Source organism: Centruroides sculpturatus, unplaced genomic scaffold, assembly GCF_000671375.1.
Source record: "Centruroides sculpturatus isolate CEXI.00-Female unplaced genomic scaffold, Cexi_2.0 scaffold323, whole genome shotgun sequence".
Taxonomy (NCBI): Eukaryota; Metazoa; Arthropoda; class Arachnida; order Scorpiones; family Buthidae; genus Centruroides; species Centruroides sculpturatus.
The window spans coordinates 628,320-648,400 of record NW_019384566.1 but is presented as its reverse complement, the minus strand read 5'-3'; the positions used below and the strand labels follow the sequence as shown (position 1 = coordinate 648,400).

At 30.3% G+C, this 20,081-nt stretch overlaps 2 protein-coding genes across 3 annotated transcripts in view; one reads left to right on the top strand and one right to left on the bottom strand.

Annotated features, from left to right (window-relative positions):
- Window positions 1-3,887: 3,887 nt before the first annotated feature.
- Window positions 3,888-7,973, top strand: LOC111624053 (ras-related and estrogen-regulated growth inhibitor-like protein). Its single transcript, XM_023366833.1, has 4 exons — window positions 3,888-4,003; window positions 6,145-6,201; window positions 6,972-7,048; window positions 7,245-7,973. The coding sequence occupies exons 1-4, from the start codon at window positions 3,943-3,945 to the stop codon at window positions 7,692-7,694; spliced, it is 645 nt and encodes a 214-aa protein (XP_023222601.1). The 5' UTR covers window positions 3,888-3,942; the 3' UTR covers window positions 7,695-7,973.
- A 6,935-nt stretch (window positions 7,974-14,908) lies between these two features.
- Window positions 14,909-20,081, bottom strand: part of LOC111624052 (E3 ubiquitin-protein ligase UBR2-like) — a 60,441-nt gene continuing 55,268 nt past the window's right edge. For both annotated transcript variants that reach the window (XM_023366832.1, XM_023366831.1), the window contains exons 10-11: window positions 17,820-18,217; window positions 14,909-15,276 (exon numbers count right to left, since the gene is read on the bottom strand). In XM_023366832.1, the coding sequence (XP_023222600.1) occupies window positions 15,077-15,276; window positions 17,820-18,217 (598 nt within the window). In that variant the 3' untranslated portion in view covers window positions 14,909-15,076. The remainder of the gene's footprint in view (window positions 15,277-17,819; window positions 18,218-20,081) is intronic.

Sequence of the window (20,081 nt, the reverse complement as noted above, 5' to 3'; positions counted from 1 at the left end):
TTTTTTAGATTATGACAAAGTACCTTGTTATCGTTTAACCTTGTATCCGCTACACAACAAGGTCTATATTAGTTACTACTCGAACACAGTGAACGGGCGCCAGTAAACTCCTGAGAACAGTTACACTATGTGTGACCTATTTTATATGAATCGTTGCCTTTGACCCCTACTTTGACCCCAAATTTGTCACTCGTAAAAAGATAAATTTAGATTTCAATTGATAGAAAAAGATTATTGTTCGACACCCCGTGTGTTAAACACAGTTTTCTTTTGTCTAATACAATTGTTGCTTGTGTTTTTACAAGTGAGAGAGTTAAAAATAGTCGTAAATTTCTAAAAACGTAAGCACCCTCATCAATTATTATTATTATTATTAATATTATCATCATCGATTGCGTTTTTAGATGTTTATCAATTTAAATTACTTCTATTTTTGTTTTCTTATTTAATTCACACGTATCTAATAATACAAACATTACTTAACAAATACTTATCATATATCATTACTATTGTTTGTTCTTCTAAAAGTTCAGTTAATTAAAAAGTTCTTTAATTCATTATTTCTAAAAACGCAAAAACATCTTATAATGTTATTGCATGTTTTTTTTAATTAATGTTTACATACTTTCAACTGAAGTTTCTAAAAATGCAAGAACTGTTGTGCATGCATTATCATACCCTACAGTTATTTATGTGTTTTGTTTAGAAATTTACGACCTAAAATATATACTAGTAAAATTCTAAAAAACAAAACCACTACTCTACAAGGTACTATTGTTTGCGTGTTTTTGAAGTTTAAGAGATAAAATTATATATTTTTAATTCGTAAATTTGCAAAACGTAAGCCCTGTTATTCAAAAAAATCCGCATTATTATAGGCTGAAAGTTTTCGAATGAAAATTATTTTTGATTCAAATGTCTAAAAACACAAATACTGTCAGATTAAAATTGTATTCATTATCGTACACTGTTATTTTAGTGTTCTTTTAAAAGTTTATGAAGTAAAATTTTTATATATTTTTAACTCGTGAACTTTTAAAAACATAATCAAATCATTAGGCTGCAATTTGAAAAAATTGTAGACATAAATTCTCACTGTCGTCCGTCCGGTTGTCTGCCTTTCCTTAATCTTGAGAACGGAATGAGAAAGATGAATGACGAGACTAGATATGGAAATAGTAGAGTAAGGAGGCCCCAAATAACTATATATGAACTTCCGACGCAAACCAGAAATCACGTTATTTCAATTCAAATATATTCCCCTTAAAGCAGTTAATTGATGACAGGCACGACTCTATTGTTAAAGGAAAAGTATGGTGCACAGGGGCAAGCCACAACTAATTTGAGGTGGAGAGCATATATTTTAAATTAAAAAGATTAAAAATATGATTAAAAATTGCAGCCCGGCATTTTGATGCTATAAGAATAAATAATTGCTCGTTAATTATTAGTTTTTGCGTTTTTTTTTGAATTAATATTTATATGCTTTTAAAAGCGAATAGTAAAAATGCATCGTCCTAAATAAATTCCTTCTTACGTTAGATATTTATGAATTGAAATTATTTGCATATTTTTAATTGATAAACATCTAAAAACACAAGTACCACTCAGTAAATCCTAGTCTCTTATAAAGTTTATAAATGAAAATCATTATACATTTTCTAAAACACAAACAATTATCGTTTTGTTTGTGTTTTTAGAAATTTGATATAATTTTATATTTTTGACTCGTGTTTCTAAAAAAACACAAGCATGGACATACTAAAATTATATATACTGTCGTACATTAATATTATTTGAACTTTTAGAAGTTTGTAAGAATTATTATATGTATTTTTAACACGTAAACTTCTAAAAATATAAGCCTTATCATTCTAAAAAATCGAGTATTAAAGATCGGTAACATTTGTATTTTTAGAAGTTTATAAATGAAATTTATATATTTTTAGTCGATAAACATCTAAAATCAAAGCGCTGTCATTCTAACAAATCGAGCACCGCCGCGGACTATTGGTGTTTGTGTTTTTATGAATTAAAATTACTCTATTTTCAACTGAAACTTCTAAAAATACTAGCGCTATTATATATGTCTTATTATACATTACTATTGCTTGCCATTTTGTTAGAAATTCGTGATAAAAAAATATATTTTTAACTTGCAAACTTCTAAACATCTAGTTAGCAATTAACTCAATTTTCAAAGGTTAAGGTAATTTTTAGAAAGAAGTAATAGCCATTATGTTTAGACAAATATAAAGAGAAAATTCATTAGTATTTTTTCTTCTTAAAATTCGCATTTACGTTTCCTGAAATGTAAAATATAAAATGAAAACAAGGGAGAGAAAATATGAGCTTTGTTTATTAATTTAAAAAATCAGGTCGAATTATCGGAAAGGAATATAAAGAGACGTTAGAGACGTGGCCTAAAATTCTAAAAAATTTATTATATCGAAAGAAAATAAAACGAAATTCCCAAGATGAATATTAATAAGTCATAGCACCACTCTAGAGGGTCATTTAACGTTCTAAAAAAAGCTATTTTTGTCGAATTTTCAATGCCTTTCTACTAAATTAAATTTCTCTGTAGGATTTTTTAGAATATAAATAAAGCAATCGTATATCACTCTATATTGTATTATAATTAATTTCCTTAAAGTTACGTCCTCAGAGTAACGATTCTTTAACCAATCGCTAGCTGTTTTATAAAAATAAACATGTAAAAATCCTTCCATTTATTACACTTTACCATAAATGTCATCGCGTAAAAAAACACCTTTTACCTTGATAACGCGTAAACAATTCGTGAGATGCTTTATATAGTATTAACACATGAGAAAAACTGAAGGAAAAGACTTAAAAATTTGAAAATTAAAAACAAAAAAACATCTTATTCTCTTGGAAACGTAGTCTCACTTTAATAATATTTAATGAAATTTCTATTTTTCTGTCATTAATTATTTAAAGAGTTTTGTGTGCTTTTAAATTCTATAAAATTTCTCAAAAATTTTTTTTTAAGTGTGAGCTTGCCAAAATTCATCTTCGTACATCTTCCAAATTACTGGAATTTTGATGAGTCAGACATTCATTCATTCTTGTGAAAGTAATTGAGTTTTTTGGGTAATTTTTTCGATAAACAAACAGAACGTACGGTTGAATAAACTAAAGCGCAGTACAGGTTATTTTATGCTACATTCGGGCGACATTAAAACTGCTTTTTAGTGACGTAAGTGCATCAAAAAGAACACATTTGATAGACAGTAACACCAGTAGCAGTTACCTGTTTCTGGAATTTGCATACCGTAGAGATTTTTTAGAAGGAATCTTGGATACTTTGAAGCGTAAATCAAGGAATAGGCTAAGTGCAGCAGCTGATTGTAAAAAGTCGGGTGATATTTAGGCCACGTGGATCTAAAAAAATTAATTAATTTACTGAGCAGATTTCTCTTATGTAACCTATTTAAAGCGCAGATTAGCATCAATTAGAGTATAGAGCATTTATAACTTTATGAACTCATTCCCGAATTTGCTTCAAAAAATTAATTAACGTGTCGAGAGTGAAGCCAAAAACACGAAAAATGCTTGGGTTTGAATTCTTTTTGATTTTTAGACCAATGCGTACGTGCATTAATACAAGTTAATTAAATAAAAAAAGTGAGTTTTTTGAATTTGGTCCACTAAAAGGAATTTTTTTTGGACGAACAAAAATGACAATTTGAATGAGAGTAATCGGGTTAATGCGTGAAAATGGGATTGACACGCATTTAAGTGTAATTTACTAAAAATGCGCTTAGTGTGGTGTTGTCGGAGACCACGTGACGCTCCAGATAGGGTGAGCCGAGTCACGTGGTGCGGTTGAAAGTATAGAGGTCGCTTTGGCGGTACAAGAACATAGGGGTTGAGATTGTTAGAAGCAGTTATGATCGGGAGCTGTGTGAGTGCAACATGACTCACCTCACTTCTGTTAAGGTCCTCGTTCTTGGTAGCAAAAAAGTAGGAAAATCAGGTGAGTGTGTGTGTGTGTGTGTGTGTGTGCTGTCATTCTCTTCCACACTTTCGTTTTTTGTTTACATTGTTTAATGCAACTCCTCCTCTTAAGAAATTGAGCCATAATTATGGGTATTTACTTTAAAAAACGTATATAGCTCGGACCTAATTTGCTTGGTTAGAAACGAAGGTCAAACGAGGTGTGAAGGTCTTAGAACGATGCCACAGTAACCTACTAGGGGGGACTTTCTATATAGGTCAAAGGGGTGGAAGTACTATCCATTGAAACGATTCACGTGACTTCTATTAGGGTCAGTATAGTTATTGAGAGGGTCCAACTTGCGTCACACGCGATCCAAAGCTACAAAAGATGTTTTATGGGGTCAGGGCTAGTATTGTGCTACGAGGAAGCTAAACAGGAGACCGAGTGTTTTGGGCCAAGTTTGCAAAAATTAAGGGTATAATAAATAGCAACTAGTGTATTTTTTAGAAATTTTTTCCCCTAAATTTAGACAAGAATATTTCCTCCCTTCTTAAGTTTAAGTTTACGTTATACTCGCGCTAACATTAATAACTGACTACCAAGAACCATAAATCACCACATCCTGCCTAGAATACGCTACTGTATATCACATACTTCACTAGTATTTTGGCAACTTGCCCACGTGTTTATAGCAAGTTTAAGGATCGTGTTTTAAGGATCGGTGGTGCATTTAACACTGCGAAAACTTCAACCCCTCCAACACCAGATTGAGAGAGAGTAACGTCCTTAAACGAATTGAACATGGCAAAATATACTGGCGAAGTAACACAAATCGATACCAAAGTCTGCCACTCACCCTCCCCTTTCCCCTGTTAAAAGTTACATTGACAATCTGATACCACCCCCGCGTGTTAAAGTGGAGCCGTGCCGTTGCTAAGGCGATCGTGTTGACCAAACTGAGGGGGACGAATGTTTTATTTAGTCGAATTGTAAGTGTTGCAGCAGACAAAACGACGGTAATTTAGGTTAAATAAATACCCTACTCTTGACATATAACCCTATTTTAAACGTTAAAATAACTTTTTAAAAGCGTAATAAATAATTTTCGAGCATTTATTCGAGTGTTTTTTCCCCCTTGGACTCCATTGTTTCCACCCCTCGACTAGACTTCAGACGTTTCGAAAATTCGATTCTTGAAGAAAATAATGAGGGAACGTTTGTTAACAATTTAGCAGTTCGTTGAACTTTACGCGCTGTTTTTTTCGTGTCTCGATCCGGTCGAGGAATGACCAACTTTGCTTCCGGTTAATCGAAAGTATCAGTTTTACTTCCGGTTAAATGAAGAGATAAGCTTATGCTTCCGGATATGAGAAAGTATCGGTTGCGCTCCCGATTAATCGGCGCTAGTTTGGATAACCGGATAATACGAAGTGAGCGTTTCCGGATAATGGAGAGGCTAGCTCTTCAGCTAGGTAGTTATTGTAATCTGTTATATTATTTAAAGGAGCGAATATGGTTTAGTTCAATTAAGCAAAGTCTGTTTCCGAATAATCGAGAAGACAGCTGCACTCTCCTATAACTTGTTTCATATACTGTACTGGACAGTTAATTAAGGCTGTGGTTTCTTTCGGTCCGATCACGAAAGTTACGCTGCTGGATAATCGAGTTTCGATTAATCGGCCAATAGCTCATTCCTGTCGATAGGACTCATAACCACGAGTTAAGCGAAAAGATTAGTATTTAAATAACCGTTAAGCGAATAATTTAGCGTTTTCTAAGTGCCAGATAATCGATAAAGCCCGCTTTTCTTTGGTGTAGTTGAAGGAGGTCTTCACTACATCCGGTAGATCGAATGCGACTTCACTTTCGGATAATCGAGTGCCAGTTCCTGTATTACACGAATCGCGGAACTCGAAACACTACTTATAATCACTCCCCCCGCCATTCTTAAACACAGCTTTCTCCGAATCTCGACACTTGGCACGTTAAGTGTGACGAAAGCAATTGGACAGATCTTATACCTTATATGTACAGTACTTTCACTCCCTCTCTCCATTGAGAAAGAATTATGGCATTTCCTTTTTAACTAATTTGTTTATTTTCTAAAAAATTCCAGATTGATATTATCCAAAAAACACGCACACTCATGGTGCCTTTTTTTTTTGTTTATTTCGCAGCTGTGATAGTAAGATATCTCACCAAGCGCTACATAGGAGAATACAGATCGAATTCAGGTAAGAAGAATGGGGTTGTGCATTATTAATTATCTAAAAACACGTAACTAAAGTAGGGTGATATTTTTTTCGAATAGTAAACGTAAATATAACATAATAAATAATCAAAAAAAATTTAACCCCTCTTAAGTTTTTCGCTCGAACCGAATTAATGATTAGGGGGTAATTTTACACGTAGTGTTGGGCATTCACCTGTTTAGCTCATTCGATTTGATTATCTTTTGGAGCATTTGTTAATCCCTTTTGTTACGCTGCTGTGAACACAATGGCTTAGATGAAGCTGATGTAAAAAATTCGCTCGACAATAGCCTTTCACGTCATTAATTATCCTCCCTATGTTAAACATTTATTTCCTATCATTATTCCATTTTTTTTTTTTTTGCATGACGTTTTCCATTCCTTTTTAGCTGATAAAATGGCGCTTAATTCTGTTGTTATTTTAAGAATGAATTTTCGATTTTTTTGCATAAAAGCTTTTTGTTGTTACACGTGTTGCTGCACGAAGCGTAACGTTATCGTTAGCAAAATACATGCAAAACTTCAAAAAAAAATATTTTTTTTAGCTGCTAAAATAGCATTTAATCCCTCGTTTTTGAAATAATACGTCAGTTTGTTTGTGTAACAAAAGCAAAACAAAAACTGCTTTGAGTACATTAGCATTTTATTTCTTTACGCGATAAATGTGTGTTTATTTTTTAAATTTTTTAAAAATTAGTTACGAAACGTGTTTTTTTAATAAAATAGGCATTAAATGTGTGTGTATTTTTTAGATTGGATGTACAAACAAGCCATAACGTGTGACGATACCGCTACAAATGTAGAAATATTCGATCTTTCTAGATGGTCGGTAAGTAGCACTCTTTGTGTTTTTGAAATCAAAAAACGCACTATTCAATGCTTTAATCCGACTTTAAACTAGCACAATACGCGAATTAAGTGTAATTAATCATAATTTAGAGCATTGGATGTGCGCTTGTTGAAGCCAAATAAGGCTTTCACGTGTTAAGAGAGTTAAACACAGGATGTTTTTGCAATTTACACAGGAGGAAGAATACTTTCCAGTGGAACAGATACGATGGGCCGATGCCGTAGTGGTGGTGTACAGTATCTGCGAACGATACAGTTTCAATTATGCTTTACAATGCTTAGAAGCCGTACACAAAGTGAAAGCACCAAGTTACATTCCAATAGTGTTGCTAGGTAACAAAAGAGACTTGGAACACGGCAGGGAAGTGAGCGTCGACGAAGGGCACGAGCTCAGTTTGCAGTTAGGATGCCAATTTTACGAAGTGTCCGCGGCGGAGAGCTATGTGGGTGTTAATTTAGCGATCCACTCGCTGATACGAGAAGCTCGGACACTACAATTGCAGCGAACTTTGCCACGTCACAGAAAACTGAGTATCATCACGGTTTCTAAGGTGTTCGGTGCTGTGTTCGGCAAGAACAATGCCAAAACTACGACTAGAAAAAGGAGAACGTCGTTTTCTTTGTGAGGAAGAAAACGGGTGCCAGACAGACGGACGAACTTTATTCTTTTTGTTGAAAGACTGCCAGAAGCGTCCTTTAGTTCTGTTTGTCTTGGTATAAAAATGGACGAAAGCCTGTGTGCCTTTCGAGCTTCAACAAAGACATTTGTGACACTATCCTTTGTCTTATGTACATCTTCACTGCTGTGTATATATTCTCGTTTTAGTTGTATAGATTTTTCTATATTGTATCTAGTCTTCTATTGTACAGAATCTTTTGTAAATAAAAGGAAATCTTTTAAATTTTGTATTGTTTCCAGTAAATTTAACATCCTGCTTAACGGGAACGTGCCTCTTTTTACTCGTTTGTCACACTTTATGGCTTTGGAATTGCTGTTGTTGCATCGTGTCAATTTGCCAAATTTGCTAATAGTTTTATGAGGTTATTTGCCTCGCCATTTTCTTTTTCGTTCATTAAATTTTGGCATTTTTGGCCGTAATTTAAGCATTACGCAATTAAAATTGCGCTCGTCGCACTATTAAGTATTTGTGATAATAAGCTTTTATAAACGCTAACACCTAAAAATTGCTTATTCCGGTGTTCATGCACTATTAATCAACCGGTAGGTCGCGATCTATTGTTAGAAGCAAACGCGAGCAACGAGGTTTTATTTTCAACTGGTGGCTTTCGATTTGTATGTTAAAAAAAGGGCTTGAGTAAATCAGTATTTTTGATCTTAAACTTTAAGAACAAAAATTCGAGTATTCGCTATAATGAGGTAATTACAAGTTTCAAGTTATTCCTTGTATTGTTTTCTGATTGATCGAGTTTCAGGATGATCAAGGTGAAATTCTTCGATCAGGTGTCAATCAATACATACGAGTTTTCCCAATAACAGTAAAATGATATGGAGTTCAAATGTAAACACAATCTCTAGTGACAATTTATATACCTTACATTGTGTATTCGAGTAACCCAGATCGGTCTTTTTTTTTTTTTTTAATTTAACTAATTTAATGCTAAAATTTACAAAATAGCTAAAAGAAATTATCTGTAGTAAAGACATACTTTAATTTAGGATCCAAGATTTATCAATGTTAACAACACGCACACGAGATTAATTTAAATAATAAAGGTTAATATTTATATATACAACACTGTTGAATAATTAAAATCTGTTAGTGTTAAATTTCAAGTCTTCGTTATGTTCAGTGATGTTTGTTGTGCTTCCTATAAAACGCCTGTAAGAAATTTTGTTTAGGTTATCTGGAGTTATTCCGAATAAAAATATTACTTCTAGTATTTTTCATTGTCAAAAGTTTTGTTTCAGTCAAACTTCTAACCGTAGTGCATTAATTTATTTTTGACAAGAATTTAAAATTTTTCTATTATCTATAATTTCTTGTCTAATTTCTGCATGCTTTTCAGCATGTAAGAAAGAACTAATTTTCTTAAATATGTTCGAATTTTGTTTGATACAAGTGTAGAGAATTTTGTATATAAATAAAAATGAACGAAACCCATAACACTCCTGCTTGTACTAGTAAAATTCCGTATCAGGCACTCTTGTACATCATTTGGCTCTTATTAATGTAAAGAAATTGTTAAGTCTGATATTACATATATAAATACATCAGAATAGTTTTCTCACATGCAAATGCAAAACACAGTGATTCTAACATTGATTGATTGTTCTTGCTTATTTATATAATAAGTTTTTGGTAAATATTAAACAAATTGCGAAATAAACACAAATCAATATCTTATTGTCATTTTGAATTCAATGTAATAAAATTATTTCAATATCTTCTAGGTATCAGAAAACGTTTGCGACTACATCTGTCTCAAACTATCACCCGAAAAGTATAATAATTCACTAGCATCTACTCTAAATACCGTTTGGAAAAGTAAATATGTAAATGTCAAACAAAAACATCTGGGCTGGAGTAGAGAATGCTTTGGACCTCCAACTATAGTTAATGGAGAGTTTTGACAATAAGGATAAGAGAATGTGGATGCGTGTTACCCTATATTGAGATGAGATTCCTATCATTCACTAGTTTTGTTTCAAAGTGACATCATATTTTTTTGACATATCCGACAGAGATTTGTACTATTTACGATTTATATTATCAGATACGTTTGGGATATAAAACACTAAGTAATGAGATAAATGGTCTTTTCAAAACATTTGTTTGTGGATATCGTTTTGTTACAGTTTAAAATCTTACCAAGTGGATTGAAAGTGCAGAGTGTCCTCTCCTAATATCATTGATAAGCCCTTGCAAACTGGTTTTATGTCGCTTTGCTTAAAGTTGCAATTTTACCATACGCATACATTAGAAACTTGCGTTTATATCAATTAGCAATTGATATAAACGCAAGTTTCTAATTAAGTTCCTACATGTTTCTGATTACAAAAAGTAGCCAAACTTCCAAATAAAAACCCGAATCTAATATTAAACAGCGAAATAAATGTGAGTCATAAATACATTTAAGAACAATCAATAAAAAAAAATCTAGCAATGATTTGAGTAACTTTCCCGGCGTTTATGAGATATAATTAATCAAAATAAATAAATTGGATATGGCGCCATCTGTTGTCAGATTTTGTTAAAAATATAAAATTTTTATAATTAAAGTAGAGCGTCGATTATCCGAAAGTCAATCATCCGAAAGAATTCCAGTCGGCAAATTTAAATTTTCGCCAGTGCTGTGGCGCTGCAATCTTTGGCTATGTCTTGGGCTACTCAAATATTTTACGTTTTTTGATACTAAATTAACTTCTGAAGTATAATTTTTTATTGTTTTTATATTTTTCAATATATTTATTTTGTTCGTGCGTCTTCGTTAGGCTTAACATCGACTAAAATTCAACGCGAAGCGACACGCAACGGAGAAAAATGTCAAGATGGGATAAATTAATATTTTTTCCGCGCGTAATCGGTTATCCGAAACATCGATCTTCCGAACACCCGTCCCAATCGATTCGGATAATCGACGCTCTACTATATTATAAAACAGTAAAATACTTCTTTCGAGGGTAGAAATGAGTTTTTTGAAAAACTGTAAATACTTTAATGGAAATTTTACTTGTTAGCATTAAGTCCAACCCCACGCAAGATATGACAAGAGATCACCCTCTTACCTCAACTTCTCCCAACCAAAATTTAATAGCATCAATGCCTCTTATATACAGCTACTGTCCCAAATTTCATTTCTTAAACTTTACCCCATCCTGAAATATTAAACGAAATAAACACCAAAATAAACACGAAATTTGTTTTTTTGACTTTTTTGGGTTCAGAATGTCTATAAACGTGGAGATTTGCAAAGAACTAAGGGTTAAATTTGATACGATTTCAATACTTTCCTTGTTATGTGTAAGAATCTGGAGTTAAGGCAGATATTTTTTAAAATTATTTCAAATTAAATTCGATAAAAAAAATTTATCTATCTTTGTAAAAGGATGCCCTTCCTGATTTATGGAGAATAACGATTTAGTTCCTCCTGAAGTGATAGTTCGAGTGCAGTATCTCACTCAACTATCGACAAGACCGCCCGCTTCCTCATGTCAAAGTGTGGCGTGATATTCCAATGATGTTATTGAAGGTTAGTATAAAAGTTGAAAGGTCGCCTTCCAACTTACTTTCGTTTTGATACTCCTATGCAGTGATCAAGACTTTAGCCACTGCTCTCGTCTGACGTTTCTCTGGACGTCAAATATTTAGCCAATGCTCCAGTTTTGGCATCCTTGCCGAGTGCCCGAGACTTTAGCCATTCCTCCAGTTCTCAACTTCCAGTTGTTCGCAAGGACTCTCCACTATAGGTAATACTAGGGTTTTTGAAACGGGATTCCGGCTTTTTTTTTCTAACTGGGAAATCCCGCAAATTTATTAAAAGTTCACTTTTTTCTTATTTTGTGTTAAGGCTGAGGAAATTTTGCAAATAGAAAGTATAATTAACTCAAACTACCAGAATACATTTGTATTTTTAATTTTAAACCTACTTATTAGTTTTTTACATTTTTGTTCGTTACGGCATGTCACAAATGGTCAATAATAAATACGTAGCTTATTTGTGGCAGGAGACTGAAAATTCTTTATTTGTCAGAACCTGTAATATCTGGAATAACTGTGCTTAAGCTGTCTTAATTTTTAACCATGCCCAGTAGCTTCGGCAAATTAGGCAAGGATACAAACGAGTACGAAGTCTGTAAGTATGAAGTTTTTCTTCATAAATCTGATTATTAAAGACAAACGAACTGCCGAATTATTGGGCTATAAGCTTGATGTTTCTATTAAAGCGAGTAGACAAATCAAGAATACTAGAGAGCAAAAGAAGTACTACAATCTCGAAAACGAACTAGAAATTTCCAGGCTACAGGTGAAAAAAACAGATAAATCTGTCTTCTCTTAAATGCATTAATTAATTAAACACGATTCCACTCACATCAATTGAATCGGAAAGGGCATTCTCGGTAGCGGGACTTTTCATTACTAAAATAAGAATCAGATTGAGTGATTGGAGTATTGACCACCTTTGCTTTTTAAAATCTTAATACAAAATATTGTAAATTTTTATAATGTTTTATTTGAAAAACGAAAATTATCTTTTAAGTTAGAAGTTTGCTCTAAGTTCATTTCTTTTTAAATTTTCAACTCAATTCAAAGCATTTTTTTGTTGTTGTTGTATGCAGTTTCCAGCAAACTTTAATAAATTTTTTTCTATTTGTGAAAATTTCTACGTAATTAAAAGGTAATTTTTAATATAGGCCTATATCTTACAAAGTATTATTAATATGATTTTGGAGGTTGCAGAACGTATTAAATTACTTTAAAAAATGAAATCAAATGATATAATTATTCTTCAAGTTATTTTGTATATCTTAAAACAATTAATTCTATCCCGGGGATCCCGGAAAACGGTTCTTTCCCAAAATCCCGGGAAATGAGAAACATTAGGTAATACGATCGTTTTATGTAAACTCTCTCTTCAGGATAGACCTTAGTGAATTAGAACTAAATATCCTCGCATATTTGATTGTTGAACTTAACCATTGTTTTCTCCATTTATTTGTATATAAAATAGTTATAATCTCACAGAATAAAAATATAGTTATATGCTCATTCGTTGTTCAGTTGATTTAACGCTTAACTTCATCGTCGACCCACGTTATCACATAATTCACGAATTTCCCGTACTCACTTAAATCACGTATTAATTCAACCTTCCTTAAATCCTGGTAACCCAAGTTTACTTTGCCTTTTAGTCCGCGAACCAGACTAAATGGTGTCAGAAATCTTGTCGACAATCGGAGAGAGTTGAGTATTTGCGTACTAATCAACTTTCAACGATATTTAACGATCATCCTCAGTGAGACGGGAGGTATACTGGAGTCAACTCCGTTCTCACATTTTGTATACATAACTGCCAGGAAGTGAGAAGAGTTATTCACCCAGTTTTTGGTGAATCAGTATGTGTGAGCAATTGTCGTAATGATGAAGGTTGTACAGGAAACATCATCACTGGTGATAAGTAAAGATGAGTAATAAAGAATACGTGTTTCCAAAGAAAAAGTTACAAGGGATATCTCCTACCACCATACAATTCAAAAACAAACATTTGGCAATTCCAATAAATTATGCAAGAGATAGTATAAATTTAAAATGGCGAATGCAAACAAAAATTGTTTACAATTTACATTGACATTAAATGAGGTCTTGTGTGTTATTAATGCAGATTAACATTCAAGTGAAAATTAGATTAATCAGATTTCAAGAAAAGAATTCAGCTATTTTTCTTAATATATCATGTTAGCATTTAATTCCCATTTCATAGAATCAATTTTTCTGTTTATAAAGAAACTTCAATAATAATAGTTGCAAATGATTACAAATATACTTTCATTACATTGAACAAGACATTAAGTGAGGACTTACACTGTAGTTGAAAGTCATGTATTTTTCTTTGAGCATTACTATAATCAATAGATTTTTTATCATCAATTTGTATTAAGATGGCAAACTCTATTGCAGTCTAGCCTGCAATACATGATTTATATTCTTACAGTATAAAATCCATACACTTCTAAGTTTAGTCAAATCTTAATGTTCTTTGTTTTATTTATTATTAAGAAATATAAATTAAAACTGATGTTGTATTTAATAAAATAAATCAAAGCTTAAATATCAAATTACAACAGTATTTTATTTCCAATGAATTAAAATTTCAAATGATGACACTTGAATGTCGAAAACTATCTCTCTCAATAACTTTTTTGGTATGATTTTAGGTCATACAATTTCCCTATTAAGCAGAACTTAATAATTTACAACTACACAAACAACATATAAATGTAATTGCCAAAAGAAAACCTTGTATATTCTCAAATATGTTCTTCGCAATCACACAAACTATTTGATATTCTTCCTTTTTCTTCTATGTTTAACATTATGAAATAAATTTGTAACAACAATCCATTGAATAAACATTTTTGCTACAAATGTGTGGAAGATCGACATTTGACAAAATTATCCATATATATTATTTACATATCATTTTTTCCAGTAAAAAGTTTAAATTTTTCTTTTTTTCCTCTCTTATACTAGTTTATTAAAGTTCTAAGAAGCAAAGATTTTAGATTAAATAGTTTTGATGAAGTTTCCTATTGATATAAACAATAATAATACAATTTTGATGATCAAATATGATGGCAATGTCATGGTATAGAGTTCAGTCTGGTATATATTGCTAGATTCATGTGCTAAAATAAATTATGCCAGCAAGCTTTCTGCATTGCTATAAGGAAGAATTCTTGGAATTCTTTCATACAGCATGATTTGCAATACAAAGAAGAATGATAAATACTTAAAAAATTCCTATTTCCTAGAATCTATTGATGCTGAGAAGCCAAGATTTCAAAATAGTTTTGATATTAATGAATTATATCAACAAATTATGAAATACTACATTCACAGAATATAATAAAATTTATCATTAAATATTCTGTTTGATACACACTTCATGAATCTGCATCCCGAGATTCTAATCTGTAACATTTAAAATATTAAACAACAGAAATGCAGGGATGCTCCTCTATAAAGATAATTTTTAATTTTTTTTTTCTAAGATATAAATAATGACATCAGGAATGAATTGCAAACTAATAATATAATCATTAAGATTTTTTTCAACTGAAATATTTAATGATATGTAACAGAAATTGACCTATAATTAATTTATTCTTTTATCACATTATACTTCAAGATAAAAATATGAACAAAATAATATAATAATAATAATTTAAACAAGCCTTTTTTGCTGTATAAACTATATTTTAAAATTACACATTAATATGTATAACATATACTGATTAAAAAACTTGTACCGTGTTATTCCTATTCATTTATAATAGTTGCCAGTTAGTTACAGATAAACTTGTTGACTGCTCTAACACATGAGCAATCTGTTCAGGAATACCGTGATTTAACCAGAGTCGATGAAGTTCCTTATAACGTTCGTGACACAAATGAAGTGGATTTCCTCTTATTAATCCCTGATCTGTTTCACCATAATCGTCAACATATGGTGGTGGCATAAAACAACCTAAAATAATTATAAATAAAAGTTTTAGATAAAAAATATAGTGATGATATAATTAAAGTTTCTAATTTATACATTATTAATTAATTAAATAGAGGCGTATGATTATTTGTATCAATTATTCTATTAAGATGATCATTATTTGAAAAACATTTGACAATTTATTTGTAGAGCTATTCCTACTGTGAAATTAGAACGAATGCATTCTAACTAGAAAATATTCTCTCTTATGTAAACAACTAAAAATTATGCATATCACAAATTGTTACAATGTAACTCCAAAATTCTATACAATTTTTGAAAATTTTCTAATTTTATTATAAAATTCTTCACAAATTATTTCATATGAAAATTCTGCAGGATAAAATTCTGATGTAAGAATAAATTTTTCACACATGTCCTGCATTCAGATAAGAGTAGATAAAAATCTCTTCTTAAATACAAAATTCTGTCATATGGAAGCCATTTGTATAGAATAATTTATCTGAAAAATTTTTGTGATGAGCTAAAATAAATGTTACAATTTAAAACATTTTTTACTATTATTTTAAAATTTTGTTTGTTTTATTTCTGTAGTAGTTAACAAGAGCATAATTTATTTCAGATCAATTTCTGCATGTGTACATATTAAATTGTTTCTGGAAAACCATATCACATTTAAATCATTTTAATATTACCTTTAGAAATTTAGAAAGTTCTACATAACTAAATACAGGAAACTTATAATTTCATTGGGATTTTCTTTTGTTTTAATATATATGCATATCTAAAAGTTTCACTAATACATGATTTAATTCATAAATTAATTTATAAAAATATGAACTTTTTCCATTACTGCTAAAAGGATATATTTCTTTATTTTATCAATTATACGTAAATTAAAATGTATTTCTATAACTGAGCCATTGAAAGTGAAAGTGGTGAAACTCATTTTTCATCTGTATTGAGAAATTTAGACCTAAAGTTAAATACCAATTTAAAAATGATTGTGGATTTATTGTTACCAGTGGGTAAGTAATGTAAATATTCCTATTTCTAAAGTATGTAAATAATGCTGCCAAGAATTGAAACTCAGCAGCTTTTCAAAAACTGACATCATTTTCATTTTCAATGGCTCAATTAATAATCATATGCATCCTGTGCAGCTTTTACAAATTTTGATGACATTTAATATCATTAATGTCAGTGCATTTTTTATTACTATTGGGTTGTTCGGAAAGTAATTTCATTGTTTTTTACCACTAGATGGATTAGTCGTATTTTTCCTGCCATTTTCATTCTAAACCATATTATCATTATATATTTTGACAGCTAGCATTTTAAGGCTTATTTGTAAAAAATTTTGTTTGATTTTGTGCAATTGTTTATTTTTTGTGTCCCATCAAATATGGAAGATCAAAAGCAGTATTTTCAGCATATTTTGCTCTTTTATTACCAAAAAGGTAAGAATGCTGTTCAAGCGAGAAAAAATTTGTGTGACANTTCTCAAAAAATATATACGTATTTTGGAAATGTTGAGTCGGATTAGTCTAGAATCGATTAATTTTATGGAAGAAAACCTTTCAATCAGCCGTAGTCCGTAAACTTTACACGTGTCGGGCTGTGATTGGAACGACTCGTAAGAAATCGGATTCCTAAAAAATGGAACGTATCTATGATCTTATAGGGGGGGTCGACTGTATTCACACAAGTATATAATAAATAATAATTTGATTGATTCAAGCAACAGTGTATGAAATTAAGCTGAATAAATATAACTATCTGAATTAAATATCTAAATATGTAATATATAATAGTGAAAATATATATCTGAATGTTAATTCAATACAGTAGACCCCCCTATAACACTGTTGATAATTCCATATTATATGAATTCCATGTTGTACAAGTCACTTAGGACTTGTACAACATGGAATTCATATAATATGAAATTATCAACAGTGTTATAGGGGGTCTACTGTATCTACATCTGAACTATTTATATTGTATTGATACATACACATTAGAAAGCATACAAATATGAATGTTCAGTAGAAAAATTTTTTTAGACTTGCTATTATTGATGATAACCCTATACATAATTAATTTATCACTGAAAATATATGTAACAAATTTAATTATATAATACTTATTTTAAATAAAATTGATAAAGAATCTTACTTGAGAGCTAGCTGTTTCAAAGAAGATGACTTTAATATTTCACTGATGTAGATAGGGAGGCCTAGATAGTGGCATAAATGCTGATATTCAAATATTATAAAAATGAAACAAATTTTGTCATTACTGAATTATCTTTCCAGTACAGAATATTTCTAATATTAATCTTATTTTCAAGCTTTCAGCTTTTCTGGATTATACTATACATCTGCTGGCTTGAAAATAATCATCTCAGAACTATTAGTAACTAATTTATATAAAGTTGACATGTATGTTGAAGAAAAATATAAGCTATTTGTTGTTTCTGAATAGTGTTCAAGTTTTGTATTCACTCTTTTATATTTACTTAATAAATAAATAATCAATATTAAACAGCTTTTATCACTTACCTTTAGTTTTGCGTGCCAAAAGTAATATTTTGCAATCTCGTATACGAAGAAAAATACCCACTTCAGCACCACAAAAATGAGCATGATAAGTGCAGGCACCGAGCCTGTCATTTTCTAGTTCTGTTTGACAACAGTAACTTTGTGAGCACAAAATCTCCCCACATACAAGGCACATGGTTGGAGATCTGCTGTCATCACCATCAGAATTTGGACAGGTAAATAGCGAAACACCATTTATAAGTTCACTATAATCTGCAGGTAAATCAACTAATTGGTTAACAGTTAGTGGATGGATTACTAAACTGTTGGTGACAGATTCACTTGTTGAAACCTCTGTATTCTCACTCCTATTTCTTTTCATATTTAAAAGATGTAGTATTCTTGGATGTCTAGCCCAACTGAAAAAAAAGGATAAAAGCTTAAATATATATGTAATTATTTTAAGTACTGGAAACATTTTGGTTCATGTACTAGATACATAAATATTCAACTATAAACCAATTATTAATTTTATAAGAAAAACAAAAGTTTAGTTTGTTTAATAAGAAATTGAATTGAATTTTATTCAATTGTTATTTCAGGTTCATTTTCTGTAAGCAAAAGAAGTAAAAATTTAATAATTTTGCATTAGAAAATATATTATTTAGAGAATTAGTTCCCACAGTTTCATGAATAAAAAAAATTAGAAATTTTAGCCACATTTAACTTATTCCCAATTAAACTGAAAATTCTAAATTATCATCATATTCAGACTTGATGGTGGATTTTTTGCTATAAGGAAATAAATGGAAACAACATATTCTAAGCTAGAATTAGCGTGATTATATAACAAATATTTAGGCCATTATTTCTTTAATGTAAGGGGATAGCATAAACTTTTGTTACAACTTATCAATTTTTATGATAATTTTAAATTTAAATCAAATATAATTAACATAAATTCATATCTGATATCAACAATAGCTGATAATATTTCATTTTTATTTCAAAATTAAATTCCAATTTCCTTACTTTTATTTATCTTTTATAAATTGGACAGCATATAACAACTGCATTAGACTTACCTTATTATATATCATAAAAAGCAATAAGACAGCATTATCAGATATTCCCTTTCATGTTTTAGTAAACATATATTCTAAAATGTATTTTGAAAATATTATGGCTATTAGATCACCTAATATATCATGAAATAAATACTTACATGTATATGTAATTTTTTTTTGTTTGCCAAATTATAGTTCATAATCCACTTATAGTTATGGACATTTATGCTTCTCATTTTTTAACAAAAAATTTTGAAAAATATCTATACAGTCGACCCCCCTATAATTACGGTCCCAATAATTACGATTCCTATAAAACTGCAAAAAATTGTGACGGTATCCGTAAAAAACAGTAAAAACCCCCCCTATAGTTACATTAAACGTCATCGGGCAGCCGAACTACTTTCCCGCCGTCCGTAGCGCCACGCTACAGAGAGATTTCTATTGTCTGGACAGTATTATATAAATTATATATAAATTAGGTACTGTACATATAATTATATATTAATTATATATAAATTAGGTACTGTATATATAATTATATATTAACTTATTGTAACTTTGTTATAATTAAATATATAATTTCCGCCGTCTAGCGNTAGATAAAAAAAGAAACTAAACAAAGTAATGAATGGTATAGAGTTAGTTTGATTTTAGTTCCAAGAACAATAAATGAAGCAATATATGTATATATATATTTTTTTTTTAATTTAATTTTTATTATTTTTTCTTTAAAAAACGTATTTGGAATTCAAACTTTTCAACGCTCTTGCAAAATATCAATTTAAATTCTTTCATGCCTTTTGAATTTTATGGCTGTAAGACTAAATATAAATTTCGTTTGTTTGATTTTTTTTTTAAGTTGGAGGTTACAAATATAAGTCTTTTCTTTGTTCGAAAACTTGTTTCTTTGAACTTTATTTAATTAAAATTAATTGAATATTCGATGAAAATTAAATGAATTCTTTTTATTTTAAGGCTCGATTTTTTAAGATTTATAGTTTATTTTATAATAAATTAATCTATAAAATATATATTAAAAAAAATCACACAAAAATATCACAAGAAAATAATATATTTAAAAACTGTTTCATGCGTAAATTAAAGTTTATAATTTAAATACAGTCGACCCCCGCCCTATAATACTGTTGATTATTTCGTTTTATATGAATTCCATGTTATACGAGTCACTTAGATTTTACAAATACCTGAGCCG

Bases quoted from the DNA above. Each gene is read 5' to 3' on its own strand.
- LOC111624053 (XM_023366833.1), top strand. From the start codon at position 3,943: ATGACTCACCTCACTTCTGTTAAGGTCCTCGTTCTTGGTAGCAAAAAA. The intron at 4,004-6,144 runs GTGAGTGTGTGT...TTTATTTCGCAG, and splicing joins CAAAAAAGTAGGAAAATCAG to CTGTGATAGTAAGATATCTC. The intron at 7,049-7,244 runs GTAAGTAGCACT...CAATTTACACAG, and splicing joins TCGATCTTTCTAGATGGTCG to GAGGAAGAATACTTTCCAGT.